The sequence below is a fragment of the Lontra canadensis genome, unplaced genomic scaffold, assembly GCF_010015895.1.
Source record: "Lontra canadensis isolate GAN:19392208 unplaced genomic scaffold, GSC_riverotter_1.0 scaffold87, whole genome shotgun sequence".
Taxonomy (NCBI): Eukaryota; Metazoa; Chordata; class Mammalia; order Carnivora; family Mustelidae; genus Lontra; species Lontra canadensis.
In genome coordinates this window covers 3064912-3087235 of record NW_022631081.1, presented here as the reverse complement: position 1 = coordinate 3087235, position 22324 = coordinate 3064912, and the positions used below count along the sequence as shown (strand labels likewise).

The 22324-nt window shown below is 37.6% G+C and overlaps 1 protein-coding gene across 2 annotated transcripts in view; it reads left to right on the top strand.

Moving 5' to 3' along the window:
* Positions 1-22324, top strand: part of TTC28 (tetratricopeptide repeat domain 28) — a 621084-nt gene that overhangs the window by 21194 nt on the left and 577566 nt on the right. For both annotated transcript variants that reach the window (XM_032883286.1, XM_032883285.1), the window contains exon 2: positions 17362-17640. In XM_032883286.1, the coding sequence (XP_032739177.1) occupies positions 17362-17640 (279 nt within the window). The remainder of the gene's footprint in view (positions 1-17361; positions 17641-22324) is intronic.

Sequence of the window (22324 nt, the reverse complement as noted above, 5' to 3'; positions counted from 1 at the left end):
TTGACCTCAAACTTTCTAATTGATAAGTTCTTTCCAGCTTATCTCTTAACTCTGGAGAAAGACCCTGAGGGCAAAGCATCCCCTGAGGGGAATGGAAACCAACCCCCCAAGCAATCAGGGAAGTCCTGAGCCAGCAAGACCCTGCCTGATTGACTCCATGACAATGATCGCCTGGACCTTCACTGTCTCCCTGCACAGACCCACCAACCTTTGTCCCACATTTTCCTTCTATATACCTGGAAGTATTTTAGGCACTTTGGAGATAGTCTTTGAGACGCTAGTACCGTCTTGCTGGTGTTGTCCTCACTGAAATAAATTCTTTCCTTGTTTTACCACAACTCTTTGCTCTGCCTTTTGTCAGCTGCAGGTGTCCAAACCGGGTCCGTTTGGGATCCCTGGAGCCAGATGCTTCCGCACCCCTGCTGTATAAGGGAGGTCTATGGGCTGGATAACATGTATGCCAAGAATTACAGGTAGAAGAACTAAAAAAATAACTTGTTTACACATACTTTTTTTTTTTTTCCAGATTGGTTCAGATACTGTTAGGATTCATAAAATACACATGTATTTAAAGGAAACACTGAATTCAGAGTAGCCTTTGCTATTTGTATTTTTTCAATTAGCTCTCTTAAAATGTACAATTAAGAAATCAGAAAAAGGTTTTGATGCTTAAAAGTTCAGGGACTAGGAAGTATTGGCAGTGATTGATTTGATCAGAGGTTGGCAAACTTTTTCTATAAAGGGTTCGATAGTAAATATTTTAGGCTTTATGGGCAGTGCAGTCTTTGTTCTAACGACTAAGTTTTGCCGTTCTAACAAAAACAGCCTTAGACGGTGTTTAAATAAATGGGTGTGGCTGTGTTCCAGTAATACTTTATTTCCAAAGACAGGCAGCTGAAGTTTGCTGAGCCCTGATCTAGACCTTGTTAAAGTGATTTCAAATTCTGAAAATTAACTTTAAAAAGATGGAGGTAAGAAGAGGGGTTACAGCTTAATCAGAACACTAGTCATGTTGATGAGAACAAAGTCAAAAGAAATGTGGATAAAATTAAGTTTCCTTACAATTTGTGACCCATTGACATACCTGAGAAGGTAGAGTATGAATTCCTCAAGGAATTCACAACTGCTTTAATGTTAATGCTTTGCTGGAGGCAAAAAACAACTCTAGCTTAACAATAGGTTAAGTCTTTTTTAACATATGAACATCCCTTTAGAAACTTCCTTTATCTCTACCCAATCCCACTTTAAAGTATATAATTGGGGTGCCTGAAGTAGCTCAGTGGGTTGAGAGTCTAACTTTTGATCTCAACTCAGGTTTTGCTTTTAGGGTCCTGAATTTGAGCTCTGTGTTGGGCTCTGCCCTGGGCATGGAGCGTACTAACTAACTAACTAACTAAATAATCGCTCCTCCTAATCATAGAGCAGCTCTTTTTGCCCATGGGTCCTGTCACTGAGCCTTTTTTTTTTTTTTTAATATTTTATTTATTTGACAGAGAATAAGCAATGGGAGTGCCAGGTAGAGGTAGAGAGAGAGGCAGGCTCCCCGCTGAGCAAGAAGCCACCCTTGCTCAGGTTGTGTTCCCCCCCACCCCAACATGTTTTAGTAAAAACACCTTTTTTGTATGAGAACGTCTCAAGAATTCTTTCTTGGCCATTTGTTTCTGGCTCACATCACATCAAGGTGATTAAGTACCTTTCCGGCCAGCCATGATCCTTACATTGGTTTAAGCTACACGCTTTGTAAGAGTACTGGTGACTGTGAAGTTTAGGGTCTTATCCTTCTGTACTTTGAGCTAGGTTTCGTTCTCTGATTGATGCTGAATACACGGAGAATTATATTTTTATTAATTATGCATTCTAGGTTCTCGATTGAGTGTTTATTTGTAGCACCCCTTCCTTCGAATTACCTCATGGCAGGCTTCTTTTGATCATATTTATTTCAATAAAAGAGCATTCCTTTTCCTTGATTCTAGTGTACTTCACTTTGTGACTGTCTGGAAAAATTGTGAAAAACTTGAAATGGATTTGAAAAAACATTAGTGGGTGTCTTCAGTGGAAAACTGGGTTGTCTGGAATATGCTGTATACCCTTCTGGGTTATTTGATTCTATGAAGTTTGCACCTTTCATTGTCTTTGAAGTACTTTATATCTCTGTTCTCTGCTGGTAATCCAAATTATTCTTTTCATAGATACGCAAATGATTATCTCCAGGTGGAGGGACAGTCGATTTCACATTCCTCCTCCCCTGAAAAGGCCAGTTGGTATCTATTTAGAAATTCATTTTAGCATTTCTGATCACCAGTACATGTGGGATATTTTGAATTCTCCTCTGAACAGATTGTAATATTTTATTGGGTCGCTCATTAATTAATGAGTTAAGTATTCTTTGATGTGTGTTCATTTCATATTTGTATGGGAATCATGATTTTATCTTTACAAAAATGGATATTGTAACAGGAACAAGGTCATTTAGTGTTTTTTATGCATTAGTTCATCTCTCACAAAATGCCTATCAAAAAAGAAGAACATAAAATTATCAGTAAGTTCAGAGATAAGTTATACCCTCAGGAATTTGTCATAATTGCTGAAAAATGCTCTTAAAATTTAATGGCATGACATAAATTACTTATGCTTACATGTTAAATGTGTAAGTTGCATGTATTTGTGACTTGGTTGAGTTTGAATTTTTAGTAATTAATTTTGACCTGTGTATTTTGATTATCTGTTGTTAGGAGTAGAGAAGCCAAACTATTTTCCCATATTAGTCTTAAAAGAAGGGAGTTGGTTGTTAACCTAATAAAATGGTATCGGCTTATTTATAATCTCAAGCGAATAGAAGAGTGTAGAAACACGGAGTTATGAATATCAGATTTAGGTTTGTTAAAATTTAACTGAGTAGATATGAAGATGTAATTGGCTTTATTTAATGATTCTTGAATGGAGCACCATTCCATTAAGCAAGTAGAAAGGAGCTCTGGGGAGCTGTACAGAATGGAGGGCTTTTATAGGCAGAAGGGGGCAGAAAAAGGAAGTTTCTAACAAAAAGTGAGTTGTTTCAGGCAAGGTCACCTTCCTTTGGGGGAAGGGCGGGGGGGGGGGTTTGTCATGCAAATTACCTCACTAGTGCTGATCAGGTTATTCTAGATTGAGTTGTTAAAGGTTACATCCCTGAGAGGCTGGAACTGCAATTAGGTTAGATATTAATTCTTGGTTTGCTGTCATGGGGCAAGAGAACTCCACTTTGGGCCCGTTGTTCTTTTTTTTTTTTTTTTTTTTTTTTAACAATTCATCCCTTTTGGTCAGACTCTCATATTAACTAAGAGATAAACATTTAAAGATTAATTTTTTTTTTTTTTTTTTTTTACTTATTTGAGAGAGAGCGAGCGAGCGCACACATACAAGAAAGGGTTGCAGAGGGAGAAGCAGACTCCCTGCTGAGCAGGGAGCCCCATGCAGGACTCCCATCCCAGGACACTGGGATCATGTCCTGAGCTGAAGGCAGACGTTTTAACCAACTGAACCACCCAGGTGCCCCATGATAAAAATTTAAAGCTTTAAAGTCACTCCCACCTATTCTGAAGTTCTTGAAGTTTTTGTTGATCCCTTGTGTGGTATTTAGAGGTAATGACATTTTTTGTTTAGTTTCTGTGATATTCACAAGACACAACTTCAGTTTCATATTTTTAAAAGTTGGTCATTCTCTTTGTTCCTTTACTGATATTCCATTCTTAGGGAGAACAGTTGCTTCGTGGTGTTAGGGTCCGTAATCAAAGGAGCGAGACTGATACAAAGCGAAGGTCAAGCAAAGCTTTATTTCGAGCCAAGCATCGAGAATTAAACTGACCGGTCAGGGCCGTCTCTTGCAAAGAGGCGACCCCTCCCAGCCTCACAGACTAACTTTTATAGAGGTAGTTTAGCCAGGCTATACACAGTTTGCCAATTGAATTTCAATTCACCCTACTGGATATACGCGTGCCCCACTGATTGGATGTCTTTATCCAGCCTGCCCCGCCCACACACAGGTGGCCAATTGAATTTCAATTCACCCTAGTGGATATACRCGTGCCCCACTGATTGGATGTCTTTATCCAGCCTGCCCCGCCCACACACAGATGGCCAATTGAATTTCAATTCACCCTAGTGGATATATGCGTGCCCCACTGATTGGATGTCTTTATCCGGCCTGCCTGGCCCTTGTATCTAGGCTTTGCAAGCAAATTCCTCTGAGAGGGGCAGGGTCAATACAAGTTCACCGCAACAAAATGGCTCCCTCTGGCCAACCAGGCCCTTACAGTGTTAAGTGTCAGCAAACGTGCATTTAAAGCTCTGAGAGAATATAGTATGCTAGGGAGACTATGATGACTATGATAAACAGGATAATTCCCAATGTCTGGAGTTTATTTCAAGCCATGGTCCCTGAGACCCAAACCAATCAAAATCAGGTAAGTCAAAGGAAGACCCCATGGAAGGAGTCACTTTTTTTTTTCCTTTCTTCTAAATTTTATTTACTTATTTGACAGAGATCACAAGTAGGCAGAGAGGCAGGCAGAGAGAGAGGAGGGGAAGCAGGCTCCCTGCTGAGGAGAGAGTCTGACACGGGGCTCAATCCCAGGGCCCTGGGATCATGACCTGAGCTGAAGGCAGAGGCTTTAACCCACTGAGCCACCCAGGTGCCCCGGAAGGAGTCACCTTTTTAAGCCAGTGATCCTATGTAACTGAATTTCAACTTCCCCATGGGTGTTAATCCAGGTGCAGCAGGTGGTGTTGGCTAAGGAAGTAGGGCCCTGCCAAAGGAAGCAAATCTTGAATCATGACTGCCTCCTGGTAATTCCCATTTGAAACTGTGGCTCAGTACTGCAAAGGTGACAGCCATGGAGGCCAGTAAAATTTTAAGGGTCTGTGGACCAGACAGGCGTTATTTCTGGTTATCCTTGCCTATGTCTCTTTCTTTGTGTAGAATATGGACACAGAGTTTCCCAAGTTTGGGTTTTTGTTGTTGTGTTTTGTTTTGGAGATGGAGAGAAAGAATGCCAGGGAGCCCCGCCCCCTGCTCCGCCCCCCTGCCCAGGGCAGAGCTGACTTGGGGCTGGATCTCATGACTGATGAAATCATGACCTGAGCTGAGATCAAGAATCAGATGCTCAACTGAGGCAACCCAAGTTTGGGGTTGTTAACCAGAGACAGGGAATCAGACCAGGGGTTCTCTAGCATCATGGATAGATCGGAGTTTTTTGTTTTTGCTTTTTAAAAATTTTATTCATCTATCTGACAGAGAGAGAACAAGCAGGGGGAGCAGTTTAGGAAGAGGGAAAAGCATGCTTTCCGCTGAACAGGGACCCTGACCCGGGGCTCGATTCCAGGACCGTGGAACCATGACCTGAGCCGAAGGCTGGTGCTTAATTGACTGAAGTACCTAGGTACCCGCAGGTCAGAGTTTTTGATGAAAAATCCAGCATTTAAAATCCATTAGTAATGGTCTGGGAGACATAAATGGTGGCCTTATCTTTCCAAGCCAATGCTAGAGTGAAGGAAAGAGAGAAGAGAGGGGTTCATGTTTAAAGTATGAGGTTTTGATATGTCATTTTGGGAGCAGTTTACCTTGATGTCAGCTTCTACTCTTTCATTAGTTTGATTTTGAGGACTCCAGCTGGTATATAGGACAAGATAGAAGTCAGGTGGAGTCTTACTCAGCTGTGAGATATATAGCCAAGATTCAAGTTTCTGAAGATTGGCTGCCAGCTGGATAGTGAGGAAGACCTGGTTATAGACACTTCCAAGAATATTCATGGGGAGTCTTTGTTCTTGGGGAGTCTAAATGAGAAGGGTGGAAGAAATTGGAAGTGTTTGTTTGGAGAACTGTAGCCAGATATTTGAGGAAACTAGAATTCAGGATCTAGTTCAATTACAGGTATATAATGAAACCTTGAATGCAGTTGACAGGATTCGAGGCTAATATAGACAAAGGTACACAAACATAATTTTTCCCTCTACCATTACCCCCACTTTTTATAGAAGATAGTCATGGTAAAATTAATTTGTGTGCATCATATGTGACCTGATTACTTACTTAAGTGGAGCAAGAATAGTAATGGACCATATAAGCTCTTTTTAAGGCTGTTCTGCTGAAACTTTTTAATCTCAGGTTGGACTTTTAAAAGCTTCTGAGGCCAGGAAGCCAAGCCAAGGACTCACCATCAGATTTTATCTGCAGTGCCATTCCAGGCAAAGCCTTGGCTGTAGTTTCATTTTTGTCCCGTTATATGGATAACAGACTTTTATTGAACCTATCTAAAGAACTATATTGCTATGAAAATACTCAAGAGTTTCTGAATTCTAGAGGGATCAGATAGGGACAAAAAGTAAATTTTTTATCTTTGTTTACAAAGGTCTACTTTACCAAATTGTGAGTCATAGGTAGCTTAAGAGAAAAGGTTAATTTAAATATGGGGGGAAAACCCCAAAACAGGAATGTTTCAGGCAAAAAGTCATAAAAAATCATAATATTCCTCCTTAGTTAATTCAGTTCCAAGTAGTTAATACTTGTTTTGCTTGAATCCAGTTCAGTTTTGTGATCTTAAAACTGTCAGAAACCTGTACTTGTGAAAGTCCTTTCCATGAATCTTCTTGAAGATGAAACACTTTTGCAGAAACTCTTACAAAAACATCTGAGTAAAACAATTACTCTGTAAATGATAAAGATTTAAAATGCCCATTGGTAAAGACCAGATGAGAGTTCATAAGGGATTCGACAAGGAAAGTTGGTTATTTCAGTGATGCACAACATTTAAAAATAACTGGAATTATCACATTATATATCAGATTTCTAAAAGTTTCATATGATTTCTAGCATACTTATAAGGTCTATGTATACAAATACAACATAAAGAAGTCTTAGGATTACTTCTTATTTGATAATTCTTCTCATGTAATATCAAATAGCCCTAATTATTTTAATGTTTCCCTTTTTAAAGATTTAATTAATTTATTTGAAAGAGAGAGTGAAGAAGGCTAGAGGGAAAGGGACAGGCAGACTCTGCCCTCAGTGTAGAGCTCCATGTGGGGGCCTCATCTCACCACCCTGAAATCCTGACTTAAGCTGAAATCAAGGATCTGACACTTAACCGACTAAATCACCCAGGAGCCTCTAACATTCCTTTTTTTTAGAAGGAGAGAGAATATATATTTTCAGATGTTCCAGAGACCCTCTGAAAAATCCCAAACTTAAAATGACTTCATTTAGGATTTGATTTGGAGAAGTTTGTCAAAAATATCAAAGGTCCCAAAATACTTGGTGAAATAGGTCATTATGAAACAACACCCAGTTTTCCATTTAACCATAGTGACAAAAAAAGATTTTGTATGCAAAAAAAAAAAGAAAAAGAAAAAAAAAGATTTTGTGGACAAATATAGAAAGTTAAGTCATTGCAAAAAGAAAACTAACTAACCAAAATGAAAACCTTAGCTCTTTTAATAGAGAAGATTCAGCTTTCTTAAGTAATCAGATACCTGATAAAGTCAACAGAGGAAATTATTTTGCCAAAACACAGAATCTTTATTTTCTAGGAAGATTATGTTAAAGAAAAACCTTTCATACTCTCTTATCAAAAGCAGACCAGTAGTCCAAGAAACTTTGTCCTTTTAGCAGAGAGAAAACCAAATTCTAATTTTGCAGCTACTTACTTTTTTTTTTTTTTTAAGATTTTATTTATTTATTTGATAGACAGAGATCACAAGTAGGAAGAGATGCAGGCAGAGAGGGAGAAGCAGGCTCCCCACTGAGCAGAGAGCCCGATGCGGGGCTCTATCCCAGGACCCTGAGACCATGACCTGAGCCAAAGGCAGAGGCCTTAACCCACCTAACCACCCAGGCGCCCCTGCAGCTACTTACTTTTGATATTGAAGCTCATTTGCTTAATGAAATTTATTCTAATCTTAGCCAGTCATGACCATGCATGAAATTCTTTCCTAAAGATTCCTTTTGGGGCACCTGGGTGACTCATTCGGTTAAGTGTCTATGTTTGGCTCAGGTCATGATCTTGGGGTCCTGGGATTGAACCCTTTGTTGGGCTCCCTGCTCAGCAGGGAGTCTGCTTCCCCCTCCCTCCTACTTTTGCTCCCTCACCTTCTCTCTGAAATAAATAAATAAAATCTTAAAGAAAAAAAAAGATTCCTTTTTTTCCAAAAAAAATCCCTGAATTTTTAATGAAAATAGAGAAGTAAACACTTATTAACTGTCTCTTATATTAACATTCTGTGGATTGGCAAACTTATAAATACTTTTTATAATTTCTAGAAATGCATGTTTTCTCATGCTGACTTTTTCAATATGACATAAAACATGTTTATTAATAGACCTTCATTTATTATCTCCTGTATTTTGTGTTTTATATAAATCTTATCTTTTTATATAAATCATATCTTAAACTTCACAAGTCATTGTAGTTATAATAGTAATTATTATTCCTTTCTCACTACATTTCCATGTTTCTATCTAAGACCATTTTCCTTCAATATTTCTTTTAGTCTTTCTTTTTGTGTAGGCCTGTTGTTGATGAATTCTCTGTTTTGGTTTGTTTGTACAAGTATTTAATATACCCTTTTAAAAATTGAGATATAATTTACATATCATAAAATTCACCATTTAAAAGTGTATAATTCAGGGTGCCTGGGTGGCTCAGTCGGTTAAGCGGCTGCCTTCAGCTCAGGTCATGATCCCAGGATCCTGGGATCGAGTCCCACATCAGGCTCCCTGTTCGGCAGAGAGCCTGCTTCTCTCTCTCCCTCTGCCTGCCGCTCTGCCTACTTGTGCTCTCTGTCTCTCTGTCAAATAAATAAATAAAATCTTAAAAAAACAAAAGTGTATAAGTCAGTTTTTTTTTTTTTAATAAATTCACAACCATCAGCACTAATTTCAGAACATTTCCATCACCTTCAAAAAAAGCCCCATATTCATTTGGTCACCCATTTTTCCCTACATCTATCACTGTAGCAACCATTATTTGCTTTCTATCTCAATGGGTGTGACTTTAATGGATATTTAACATAAATGAAATCCTACAAGATGTGGCCTTTTGTGTCTGGCTTCTTTCCCTTAACCTAGTGTTTTAAAGATTCATCCATGTTCTTATGTATATCAATATATTATTCCTTTTTCTTGTTCTATTTTTGGCTGTGCCACATTTTATGTATTCATTTATCAGTTGATAGACATTTGGGTTGTTTCCACTTTATGGCTTTTATAAATAATGCTGCTATAAACATTTGTGTACAAGTTGTTGTGTGGACACACATTTTCACTTCATTTGGGTAGATGCTTAGGAGTGGAAGTACTGGGTCATGGGGTAACTCTGTTAACTTTTGAGGATGTGCCAAACCTGTTTGCCACAACAACTTTACCCTTAAAATTCTACCAGCAATGTATGCTGTTCCTGTTTCGAGTTCATTTTTGAATAATATTTTCTCTGGGTATAGAATTTTGGTTAGCTGCTATTTCATCTTTTATCATTTGTGTTAAGCTTAAAGCTTTGAAGATAATATGTCTTTCCCCACTCCACTTTTTTAACATTTTCTCTTTGTTTTTGGTTGTTAGGAGTTTCTGATGTGTGTAGGTCTAGTTTTCTTTGTGATATTGTGGGGTTGGATGAAGTTCCTTTTTTTTTTTTTTTTTTTTTTTTTTTGGTGAAGTTCTTAAAGCAGTTGGTTGATATCGGTTTTAGAAAATTCTTAGTCACGGGGTATTGGAGTTGATATCAGTTTTAGAAAATTCTTAGTCACGGGATATTCAAATACTGCTTTTACTTTCTTCTCTTTCTTCTGGGATTTCAATTATATGTGTGTTAGACTTCTTGGGCATGTTTCTTATTGTGTCTGTTATATACCTACTTTCTCCCCTTGACCCTTTATTTTTGGGTATATTTCTTTTTTTTTTTTTTAAAGATTTTATTTATTTATTTGACAGACCGAGATCTCAAGTAGGCAGAGAGGCAGGCGGTGGGTGGGGGAGGGAAGCAGGCTCCCTGCTGAGCAGAGAGCCTGATGCAGGGCTCTATCCCAGGACCCCGAGATCATGACCTGAGCCGAAGGCAGAGGCTTAATCCACTGAACCACTCAGGCGCCCCCTAGTATATTTTATTTTTGGTAATTTCTATGGACTTTTCCTCCAGTTTATTAATCCTGCCATTTGTTATGCCATACTTCATAAACCCATCTACAAAGTTGTTAATTTGAGGTGATACATGGTTTAGTTTTGGAATGTACATTAAATTCTTTATTATATGGCCAATTTTCCAGTGAAATTTTGTCCTTTTTAAAAATTTTTATTAAGATTTTACTTAGTTATTTGAGAGAGAGAGAGAGAGAACCTGAGCTGGGGAAGGGGCAGAGGGAGAGAACCTCAGACTCTTAGTGGAGCACAGAGCCCACTGTAGGGCTTGATCTCCTGTCCCAGAGTTCACAACCTGAGCCGAAATCAAGAGTGAGATGTTCAACTGACTGAGCCACCCAGGCACCCCATTATCTATTTTGTTTTTAAAATACACAACTTAGGGGTGCCTGGGTGGCTCAGTGGGTTAAGCCTCTGCCTTCGGCTCAGGTCATGATCTCAGGGTCCTGGGATGGAGTCCTGCATGGGGCTCTCTGCTTGGCAGGGAGCCTGCTTCCTCCTCTCTCTCTCTGCCTGCCTCTCTGCCTACTTGTGATCTCTGTCAAATAAATAAAATCTTAAAAAAATAAAATACACAACTTATGTGTACCCTCTGCTTAGGCATATGGGACGTTTGTGTAAATTAAAAAATGGTCCTACTCTCTAGGTATAAGAATAACTTGGTGAATGGAGAGCGACTTTGTAAGATTTAGGAAGTGGTAGCCCCGGGGTGATTGGGTGACTCGGTAGTTACGTCTGCTGTGGGCTCAGGTGGTGATCCTGGAGTCCAGGAATCCTGGGGTGGAGATCCACCTCAGGCTCGCTGCTCAGCGGAGAGTCTGCTTCTTCCTCTGCCTTGCACCCTGCATGTGTTCTCTTGCTCTCTCTCAAATAAATTAAAAAAAAAAAAAAAAGGTTTAGAAAGTGGTAGTCCCCTTCCTCTAGGCTATGTAGCTCTGGGCCAGGGTACAAAGGTTGGCTTGTTATCTCCCTTTTGTCTTCTCAGCCAGACACACTTAGAAAGTGAAGAGATTTGAGACCCTGAGGTGGCTTAGTCTGTTAAGTGAATGCCTTCAGCTCAGGTCATGGATCCCAGGGTCCTGGAATTGAGTCCCCCATTGGGCTCCTTGCTCAGTGGGGAGTTTGCTTTTCCCTTTGCCTGCCACTCCCCCTGCTTGTGCTCTCTGTCTCTCTCTCTGACAAATAAATACCTTTTTTTTTTTTTTTAAAGAATTTTTTAAAGGTTTTATTTATTTATTTAACAGAAAGGGAGAGTACAATCAGGGAGAGCAGCAGGCATACTGGGAGGGAGAAGCAAGCTCTCTGCTGAGCCAGGAGCCGGAGGTGGGACTAGATCCCAGGATCCTGGGATCACGACCTGAGCCACCCCGGCGTCCCTAAATAAAATCTTAAAAAAAAAAAAAAGTGAACAGATTCTACAACTGTGTATGTGTGCCCTGATACATAAAAGTAAGCTGTGCTCCATTTTCATAATTTTTTTTCATATTTTGAAAAAAATAGGGAATATATGCATATAGTAAAATATCAGACAGTACAAAATGGAAATGTTGGTTACTTTCCTACTCCTACCTTCCAGTCTTCAAACAACTCTCTTTTGAGGCAGTTATTCTACTGGTTTATGTATTGTTTCTGGCATAATTAATCCATGTAAGTACATTTAAGCATGTAAGTTTGTGTACATGTATGCATTATTTCCTTTCCCCTTTTTCAGTGGAAGATAACATACTCTATATCTCTTCTACAACTTGATTTTTTCTATCTTTCCATATCAGTATATAAAATCTGCCTCATTCTTTTGGTTGGATTTGTAGTATCGATTATATTGGTCTATGAAAATTAATTTATCTGTTTTCCTGTTGTCTGACATTTGATTATTTCTAACCTCATGTTAATACAAATGATGATGTTATGAATATTCTTGTATGTGAGACTTTGTTTACATAGGTAAGTGTATCTGAAGGATAATTTACCTGAAGTGGGAAAATTTCTAGAATTCAAAGGATATGTACCTTTTACATTTTTGTAGCTATTCCTTAGTTGCTCTATATAGAAATATCATTTTCTAGTTCCATCAAAAATGTATGAATGTAACTTTTTCCTTATCCCCTTAGTATGAAATTACATTTATCTTACTATGATAATTTTTTGCATTAGTATGAGAGAAGAAAAATAATATTTTGTGGTTTAATTTTCTTTCAAAATAACTAGAGTTATAGGGCACCTGGCTGGCTCAGTGTGTAGAGCTATAGCTCTTGCTCTCAGGTTTGTGAATTCAAGCCCCATGTTGGGCATAGAGCTTACTTAAAAAAAAACAAAACTGAAGTCACACATGAAAAAATATGCTTAAGGGGCGCCAGGCTGGCTCAGTGGGTTAAAGCCTCTGCCTTTGGCTCAGGTCATGATCCCAGGGTCCTGGGATTCAGACCTGCATCCAGCTTTCTGCTCAGCAGGGAGCCTGCTTCCCTTCCTCTCTCTCTGCCTGCCTCTCCGCCTACTTGTGATCTGTCAAATAAATGAATAAAATCTTTAAAAAAATATGCTTAAAAGCCATATGGATTTCCTTTCTTTTTTTTTAATTTAAAGATTTTATTTATTTATTTGACACAGAGAGAGAGACTGTGAGAGAGGGAATATAAGCAGGGGGAGTGGGAGAGGGATAAGTAGGGAGCCTGATGTGGGGCTCGATCCTAGGACTCTGGGATCATGACCTGAGCCAAAGGCAGATGCCCAATGACTGAGCCACCCAGGCGCCCCTGGATTTCCTTTCTTATGATCTGTCTGTGCATATCTCTTGTGCACTGTTCTATGTCTATTGGATTTTTTTTTATTTATTTGCAGATTTTTATATAGTAAGAAAATTAGCCTTTTATTATGTGTTGCAAAGAGTTTTTAAAACTGATTTGTCATTCATCTTTTCCCTTTTTTAAAATCTATTTTTTCTGTGTGAATATTTAAAATTTTTATGTTGTCAAATTTATCTTTATGTCTTTAGGTTTTGTGTTGTATTTAAAAGGACTTCCTCAGTTTATATGATGAAAAATTCTTCTGTGTTTCATTTTAGTAATTTCATTATTTAATAAACATTTGATTCTTTGATTCACATACAATTTTTTAATATAAAGGATAATAAGTATTTCTCTATCATTTGAATAATCAAAATTTATAACTGGTCTGGAAAAATTATGGTTTGGTAATTGTATATGGCTGAATATTTTGAGCCTATTTCATCTGTATATTATTGCCACTACCATTTCAAGATGAGTTTGTCAGAGGTCAGAGAAAAATATCAACGATGTTAATATATTGACATCCATAAACTGTAAATATGTGAAATATATGAGGAAAGAAAATATCCTAGGCAGTTTATCTAATTAAGTAGTGATTCCAAATTTCATTGTATTTTAAGAAATCTCTGTAAGTAGAACTATTCATTCCAATAATTCCTGAATTTAATATGTCCAGTTATTCCAAGTACTATATATATATATATATATATATATATATATATATAATCTGAAAAATACACGCAAGAATATTTTGTTTTCTCTGTTATGCCAAGTTTTATCAGTAGCTGAGAAGATAAACAGGGACTAGGTAAATTATATTCCTTTTTTTAACTACACAAAATGCTATTTATTAGCCTCCTAAGGACCACATTGTACCTAGCTTAGTAGGAATGGGCATATTTTGACAAATTAGAAGCTTCTGAACACTTACTGGAGTGCCTTTTTCTTTTAAATTTATGGGCACTTGGTGATGATGATGTTAGAATTCTCTAGTATTTATAATCTTTGTGTACTAGGACTTTTCCATGGTGTTTTACTTAGCTCTTAGAGACTTTAGTTAATAGTTTACATCAGAGAGTTGGTTTTTTTTTTTTAAGATTTTATTATTTATTTATTTGAGAGAGAGAGAGAATAAATAGGGAAGAGGGAGAAGCAGACTCCCGCTTGAGCAGGGAGCCTGACCTGGGACTTGATCCCAGGACTCTGGGATTATGACCCCAGTTGAAGTCAGATGCTTCCTCTACTGAGTCACCCAGGCCACCCCTCCCCCCTTTTAAAGTAAACTCTGTGCCCAACATGGGGCTTGAACTCATGACCCTGAGATCAAGAGTTTTGCATGCTCTGCTGACTGAGCAGCTAGGTGCCCCAGTTCATATCAGAGTTTTAAGCAGTTTCTTGTCTGTCAAGATACTCTACCAAAAAGACCCTCTGATCTCGTATGTATGGTTTCTCCCCTCTTAGATTCACAGTGTACAAAATAAAAGCTCTAGAACTCTTCCACTAAAGAAGAAACTCATTTAACTTTTTTTATCCAAGTATTCTGAGGACCTAAGAGGTATTGGAGGAACATATTTTGGGAAGTGTTACTGTATATGGAGATAATAGAATGCAGGACCATCTATCTATCTATCTATCTGTTGAGAGCATGAGTGGGGGGCGGATAGGGGAAGGGCAGAGGGAGAGGGAGAAGCAGACTCCCTGCTGAGCATGGAGGCTGAACTGGAGCTCTGTTCCAGGACCCTGAGATCATGAACTGAGCTGAAGTCAAATGCTTAACTGACTGAGTCACCCAGGCACCCCAGAACCCTTCTTTTCTTAATTTGATTCTTATCTATATTGGCACTGAACCAAAATTTATTACTCTGGCAAGCAGGAAATGCTGTAATAGTAGGAGCATGTCTTTTTCACTTTTAGGCTACATTTGAATCTAATCATTTTACTTTTTAAGGCTGTTACTTGTATTTTTATGTCATACCCTTGAGTTTTAAAATACAAGATTGGTTTCCATAACTTTTGGCAGTACTGCCTATATTTGGAGTCATGATGAGTGTATTTTTCAAAATGGAATCAGTTTTGTACATAGTATCTCGTACTTTGGTTTACTGATGTAGGTAAAATAATTAAACATCAAGATTCTTTAGGAAAATCCTTATTACTTGCTAAATGTTACATTAGTCCATTCATTTTCAGGCAGTATGTTTTAAGATCATAGTTCAAAACAACAACAAACTAATCACAATACATTTTTAGTTAACCACTTTGAGTATCAGGAAGTTGAGGAACATAAGGACACTGAGGGGCACCTCGGTGACTCAGATGGTTGGGTGTCTGCCTTTGGCTCAGGTCATGTTCTCTGAGTCCTGGGATCGGGTCCTGGGATCCAGCCCCGTGTTGGACTCCTGTCTCCTTCTCCTTCTCCCTCTGCCTGCTGCTCCCCCTGCTTGTGCTCTCTCTCTTAAAAATGAATAATAATAATAAAAAGAACTGGACACTGATATTTGAAATTTCTAGGATATTTTAATGTTTCGAACTATCCTGGGAGTCTAGGATGTGATATCCCTGTAAACAGGAAAAATAATGGTGGCTTATGTAGGAGATCAGCCTGCCTTTCTTCCCTCCTTTCTGTGGAATTTGTCCTTTTTAAAACATGTATCTCTATGGGAGTCCATTATTTTTCTAAGTATTGGTATATTACATTATGAGATCTCTTCTCTTTTGAATGGAGGAGCTGGATTTAGTCTTAAAGAAAGACATGGGGAGGCAAATTATGTTTTCACACTTTTTGTTTTGATTTTATTCAGGACAAGCCTCATTAGAATTAGAATCTGTCTGGATACTGCTATCTAAAGTTTCTTTTCTTGGGACCCTGATGCATTTCATGATTTTACTGTTTTAAAAATGAGTAACATTTGACTCATTCACTCCCTTTGGTTTTAAGGTCACTGTTACTAAGTCATAGAAAGTGACTTAATGATTTGGAAAAATTCAACATAAAAAACAGGTCTTAAATTGCCAAGATACAGTTTACAGCAGGTTTTTTTTTTCTTCTTGATTTCCAAAAATTGGCATTTGTCTTTGAAATTCCATGGTAACAGCCAAATTGCCAAATCTGCCAGTCTGAAAAGATTCTTTGAAACATTACAGTTTATTTTTTATTTTTTATTTTTTAAAGTAGGCTCAGTGCCCAGCGCAGAACCCAATGCAGGGTTTGAACTTATCACCCTGAGATCAAGACCTGAGCTGAGATCAAGAGTCAAATGCTTAACTGACTGAACTACCCAGGTGCTCCTAAAATTGATGTTTTAAAAGTTTTGTTGTTGTTGTTTTTGTTTTTTTCAATTTAAAACTAGGGCGCCTTGGGACTCCTGGGTGGCTCAGTTGGTTATGCAGCTGCCTTCGGCTCAGGTCATGATCCCAGTGTCCTGGGATCGAGTCCCACATCGGGCTCCTTGCTCGGCGGGGAGCCTGCTTCTCCCTCTGCCTCTGCTGCCACTCGGCCTGCCTGTGCTCGCTCTCTCTCTCGCTCTCTGGCAAATAAATAAATAAAATCTTAAATAAATAAATAAAACAAAAAAAAACAAAAACAAAAACTAGGGCGCCTGGGTGGCTCAGTTAAGCGTGTGCCTTCAGCTCAGGTCATGATCCCTGGGTGCTGGGATCGAATCCTATATCAGCTTCCTGCACAGCAGGGTATCTGCTTCTCCCTCTCTCTCTATCCCTCCCCTTCATGCTCTCTCTCTCTCTAGCTCTCATGAGTCCTCTCTCTCTCCCAAATAAATAAAATATTTGATACAAAAAATTTAAAACTTAGACTCATTGCATAACATTTGGGTATAAGAAAATTTTAAGAAAATAAAAATAACCCACAGTTTTATATTCAGAGATAACTTAGCATAGTTAATATTTTGATCTTGTTTCTTTCATTTTTTAAGTGCAGCCCTCTTAATATGGTTGAGATCATATTTTCTATTTGACTTATATTTATATTCTTTTCCTTAATAAAACTTTTCATATGTATGTATGTAATCATATGTATGTAATCACCCAACATGGGGCTCAAACTCAGGACCGTGAGATCAAGAGTCTCATGCTCTACTGACTGAGCTAGTCAGTTGTCCTCCCTTAGTATTAACTGTAAATTGCCAAGGGAAAGCCAGAGTTTTCTTTTGCATTCATTCACTCAATCAAAAAAATGTACATATATATGTTTATAACCATATGTATATATAAAAACATACGCATATAGATATGTATGTATCCAAGGTACTATGTTGGCTGCTTCTTGGAAAGTTTATTGTCTTTCAGGATATAAAAGTTTTCCACGTAAAGCAGACCATGAAGAATGTCCCTGTTCTCTTGAAGTTCAGAGAAGGATACTCTCTGGATTATCTGACAAAGTTTCTTTGTTTGTAGATTCCTCTCTTTGGTGCTAAGACTATTGGTCGGAGAAGTCCTGATGGACCGGTGTTGAGCAAAGCTGAATTTGTTGAGAAGGTTCGTCAGAGTAACCAGGCCTGTCATGACGGAGATTTTCACACAGCTATTGTTCTGTACAATGAAGCCTTGGCTGTTGACCCTCAGAACTGCATCTTATACAGCAATAGATCTGCAGCCTATATGAAAATCCAGCAGTATGACCAGGCACTGGATGATGCAATCAAAGCTCGACTTCTCAATCCCAAATGGCCAAAGGTAGAAATTTCATTTACTTTTGCAGAATCTTTTTTGTGCTGATTTCTTATTTCAATGTAACATTTTTTTGAATTTGCAGTTATTAATCTTTTAATAGTCTGTATATCTGCAAAGTATAGAATGGCCTCATTGAGCTGTACACTAGTGAATGGCTTCCCTTTTTAATGCTTGGAAACTGTGCTGTCCATGTTCAAGTTTAATTCTTTAACTTTATGTTTGAAATTTAAAATCTTTTTCACTTAGCTCCTTGATAGGATACATTTAAGTCATTTGTATAGGTTTTGACATCTTCTTTTTGCACAGATGTTTCAGATGGGGATGGTTTGTTTCTTTCAACTTAAAATAATTAATTTTATTATTCCCTGTCAATGACTGCTGGTATTTTGCGGCATTACCAACTGACAGATGGTATTTAATCAGAGAAACTTGTTTTTTCTAATATATCATTTTAATTATCTATGTTTCCTTGAACAGTTTAAGGTTTGAATTATCTTTGTTTTGTACATGCTTTGTTTTCAGTGTTGCCTATTCACCTTCTAACCCCCAGTCTATTTTAGATTTCTTAAGATGTACTAAAATGTTTGAGATTTTTTTTTTTATTGAATCATAAAAGCATTTGATCCCATTCTTGGCTTTCTATTATGTTAACAAAAGTTAATGGATATTTGCTAGAGATTTAAAAAATATCCTTACTCTCTTATGAATGTCATAGCTATATTAACTTACACTTTAACTCTGGTGGGTACTTTTGGCTTCATTCAGAGGAATTTCCAGTGTTGCTGCTGCCTCATGAATTGTTTAGTGTTTTGTAATTCCCTAAAGAAGTTCTATAATTATTGTAGATTAAACAAAATCTGTTTTAAAAAAATGTTATATGACATAATTTGGAAGTTAGAATGCTGTTACCAAAGGACAGACCCAGGTTCGAATTCCTTCTCTTTTGTTAATGACAGTATGGCTTTTTGGTAAATTTCTTAACCTCTCTAGGGTTACAATAAATAGACTAATAATACTTTACTTGTAAGGCTACTTGAGAGTCAGAGATATTTTGTTACTTGTTCATAATAGATGTTTTGGTGGGTCTTGATTGCAGGACCCTAGATCATGAGATGAGCTACCCAGGTGCCCACCTTTTTTTTTTTTTTTAAGATTTTATTTATTTATTTGACAGGCAGCAAGAGAAGGAACACAGCAGAGGGAGTGGGAGAGGGAGAAGCAGGCTCCCCGCTGATCAGGGAGCTCCATATGGGGCTTGATGTGGGGCTTGAGCCCAGGACTCTGGGATCATGACCTGAGCTTAATGATGATTAGATGCCTAATGACTAAGCCACCCAGGTGCCCAAGGAATAGAATTTAAGCAGACTCCTGACGTGGGGCGTGAGCCCATGACTCTAAGGTCACAACCTGAGCTGAAACCAAGAGTTTGACACTTAACCAACTGCCACCCAGGCACTCCCTATTTGTGAACACTTTTGGACTTTTATCTCTTTCCTTTTTCTGTGTCATTCCACTTTCTTTTGTCAACCTCTTGTGACTTAACACACAAAAAAATGGCTTTAAAAGGTGCATTTTTATGATTATAGATGAAAAATCAGCCTTTTAAGGTAACTTCTATCAAGTTTTAGTCTCTGATTTTTTTTTCTTTTATGATAAGTGAAGTTGTTGTATACTTACAGTTGCATTAATATTTTAGCTCCATATTTGACTTCAAGCAAACTTAACTTTGGGATATCTAGAATTATATAAAATATAAATTAGTTTTTATTATTGAGATTATGAACAGGCTTTCATAACAATGTGATTCATAATAAAATAAATTTATAAAGAAATTTCCATTGCTGCATAAATTTTTTTCAAAAAGTTTTGATTTTAGGGGCACCTGGGTGGCTCAGTGGGTTAAAGCCTCTGCCTTCGGCTCAGGTCATGATCTCAGGGTCCTGGGATTGAGCCCCGCATTGGGCTCTCTGCTCAGCAGGGAGCCTGTTTCCTCCTCTCTCTCTGCCTGCCTCTCTGCTTACTTGTGATCTCTGTCTGTTAAATTTAAAAAAAAAAATCTTAAAAAAAAAACTTGATTTTATACTTATTTTTCTAGGAATATATTCACTGTGTAAAAGAAGGTTCACTTGTACTCTTTTGTCCTAAAGATATGTCTTGAGATTTTATCGTTTCATTTTTCTTTTTCTTTTGACTTTTTAACTTTTTCAGTATAATCCTTTTGCCTTCCTGAAGTGTTTCTCTGAAATGTATTACCTAGTTTGATGAGGGAAAACATAAGTTCCAGTTTTTTAATGTAAATATGCAAGGACTCCAGAGATGGTAGAGAGTCTTTTATTTATGTCTACTTTGGCTGAATGAAAAATGATTTTGGTTTGATATGGGCTGCAAAAGAGGTATGAACAAAGCACTATGACAGCCTCCCCAAAAGAATAAGCCCAGTCTTACTACTAAATTACGATACTTAACCCTGTCTCTTGGCTGTTGTCTGTTTATTTTCATTCTTTTTGTGTCCTGCTTAAGAAATATTTATCTTACTCAGCGTTATAAAGTTTTTCTTAGGTTTTCTTCTAGAATTTTTAGTTTTTTGTCCTTAGGTCTATGATTCATTCAGGGTATGGTATGAGATAGAGGTGAAGACTTATTATTATTATTATTTTTTTTTTTCAGTATAGATAACCATGTTCCAGCAACATTTGTTGAACAGACTGTCCTTTCCCCATTGAATTATCTTTGGTACCTTTGCCACAAACCATTTGATCATAAAAGTGTGGGGGTATTATTGGGCTCTATTTTGTTCCATTGACCTATTTATCTATCTGTCCTATGGCCTAACCATAGCCTTGATTACTGTAGCTATTGTATGTCTTTACATCATGTGTTATGAGTCTTCCATCTTTGTTTTTCTTTTTCTAGGTTGTTTTTGTTATTCTCTCTGTATTTTAATTAAGTTATGAAATCAGCTTATCAATTTCTTCAAAAAGCCTACTGGGAAATTAATGTGATTACATTGAACTTTTAGAACAATTTCAAGAGGATTGCCATTTTTTTGTTTTTATTTTTAATTTTTTTAATTTTTAAAATTAAAAAAATTTTTTTGAGAATTGCCATTGTAACATTGCTCAGTCTATGAACATGGTATATCTCTCCAATTACTTAGTCCTTTTTCATTTTCCTTTGCAAATTTTTATAGTTTTCAGCATTCACTTCTTGTACAATTAAAACAATTTATTCCTAAGTATTTTGCTTTAAAAAAAATATTTTATTTACTTATTTTAGAGAGTATGTGCTTGTGCACATATGTGCCTGCAGTGGTGGAAGGTAGAAGGGAAGGGACAGAGAAGGAGGGAGAGGGATAAGTGGACTGACGCAGGGCTCCATCTCATGACACAAGTTCATGACCTGAGCCAAAATCAAGAGTTAGATGATTAAACTACTGAGTCACCCAGGTGCCCCATAAGTATTTTGCTTTCTGATGCTATTATAAATTGATATAAAAACTTTTTACTTTCTATCTTCTCATCGCTAGTCTATAGCCACTGAGGTGCCCTATTGTTAAGAGTTTTTGCATCTATCTTTATGAAGTACATTGATCTGTGTTTCCATTTTTGGTGATGACTTTGTCTGGTTTTAGTATCAGAGTGATACTGGCCATATACAATGAGTTGTGAAGTCTTCTCTCTTCTTTTATTTTCTGGGAGAGTTTATGTTGATGGGGGCACTTGGGTGGCTCAGTTACTTAAGTGTATGCCTTCTGCTCAGGTCATGATCCCACAGTCCTGGGATTCCTGGCATTGGGCTCCCCGCTCAGCAGAGGGGTCTGTTTCTCCTTCTCCCTCTGCCCCGCCCCCCTTGCTTGTGCTCTTTCTCTCTCATTCATTCTCTCTTTCTCTCTCAAATAAATAAATAAAGTCTTTAAAAAAATAGTGTTTAGGGGCGCCTGGGTGGCTCAGTGGGTTAAAGCCTTTGCCTTTGGCTCAGGTCATGTTCTCAGGGTCCTGGGATTGAGCCCCACATCGGGCTCTCTGCTCAGCAAGCAGCCTGCTTTCCTTCCTCTCTGCCTGCCTCTCTGCCTACTTGTGATCTCTCTCTGTCGAATAAATAAATAAAATAAAAAAAAATAGTGTTTATGTTGGATTGGTATTGTTTCTTCCTTAAGTATTTGGTAGAATTCACCAAGCAACCATCTTCACATGGATTTTTCTTTGTGGAAAAGTTTTAATTCAATTTCTTTGATTGATAGAAGACCATTCAAATTTTCTAATTCTAATTAGATTAGTTTGGTATTTTGTTTCTTTCAGTACACTTTTTTTAATTTTTAAAGATTTTATTTATTTATTTGACAGACAGAGATCACAAGTAGGCAGAAAGAGAGTGGGAAGTAAGCTCGCTGCTGAGCAGAGAGCCCGATGTGGGGCTTGATCTTAAGACCCTGAGGTCATTACCTGAGCCGAAGACAGAGGCCTACACCACTGAGCCACCCAAGCACCCATCTTTCAGTAAATTTTTACATTTAATTTGGGTTGCAAGGTTATTGGTATCAAGTTGTTAATAACATTCCCTTATTATCCTTTCACTTTTTGTGGGATATTTAGTAATGTCCTTTCTTTCATTCCTGATATTGTTAATTTGTGTCTTTTCTCTTTTGTTTCATTAGTCTGCTTAGAGATTTATCAGTTTTATTCATCTT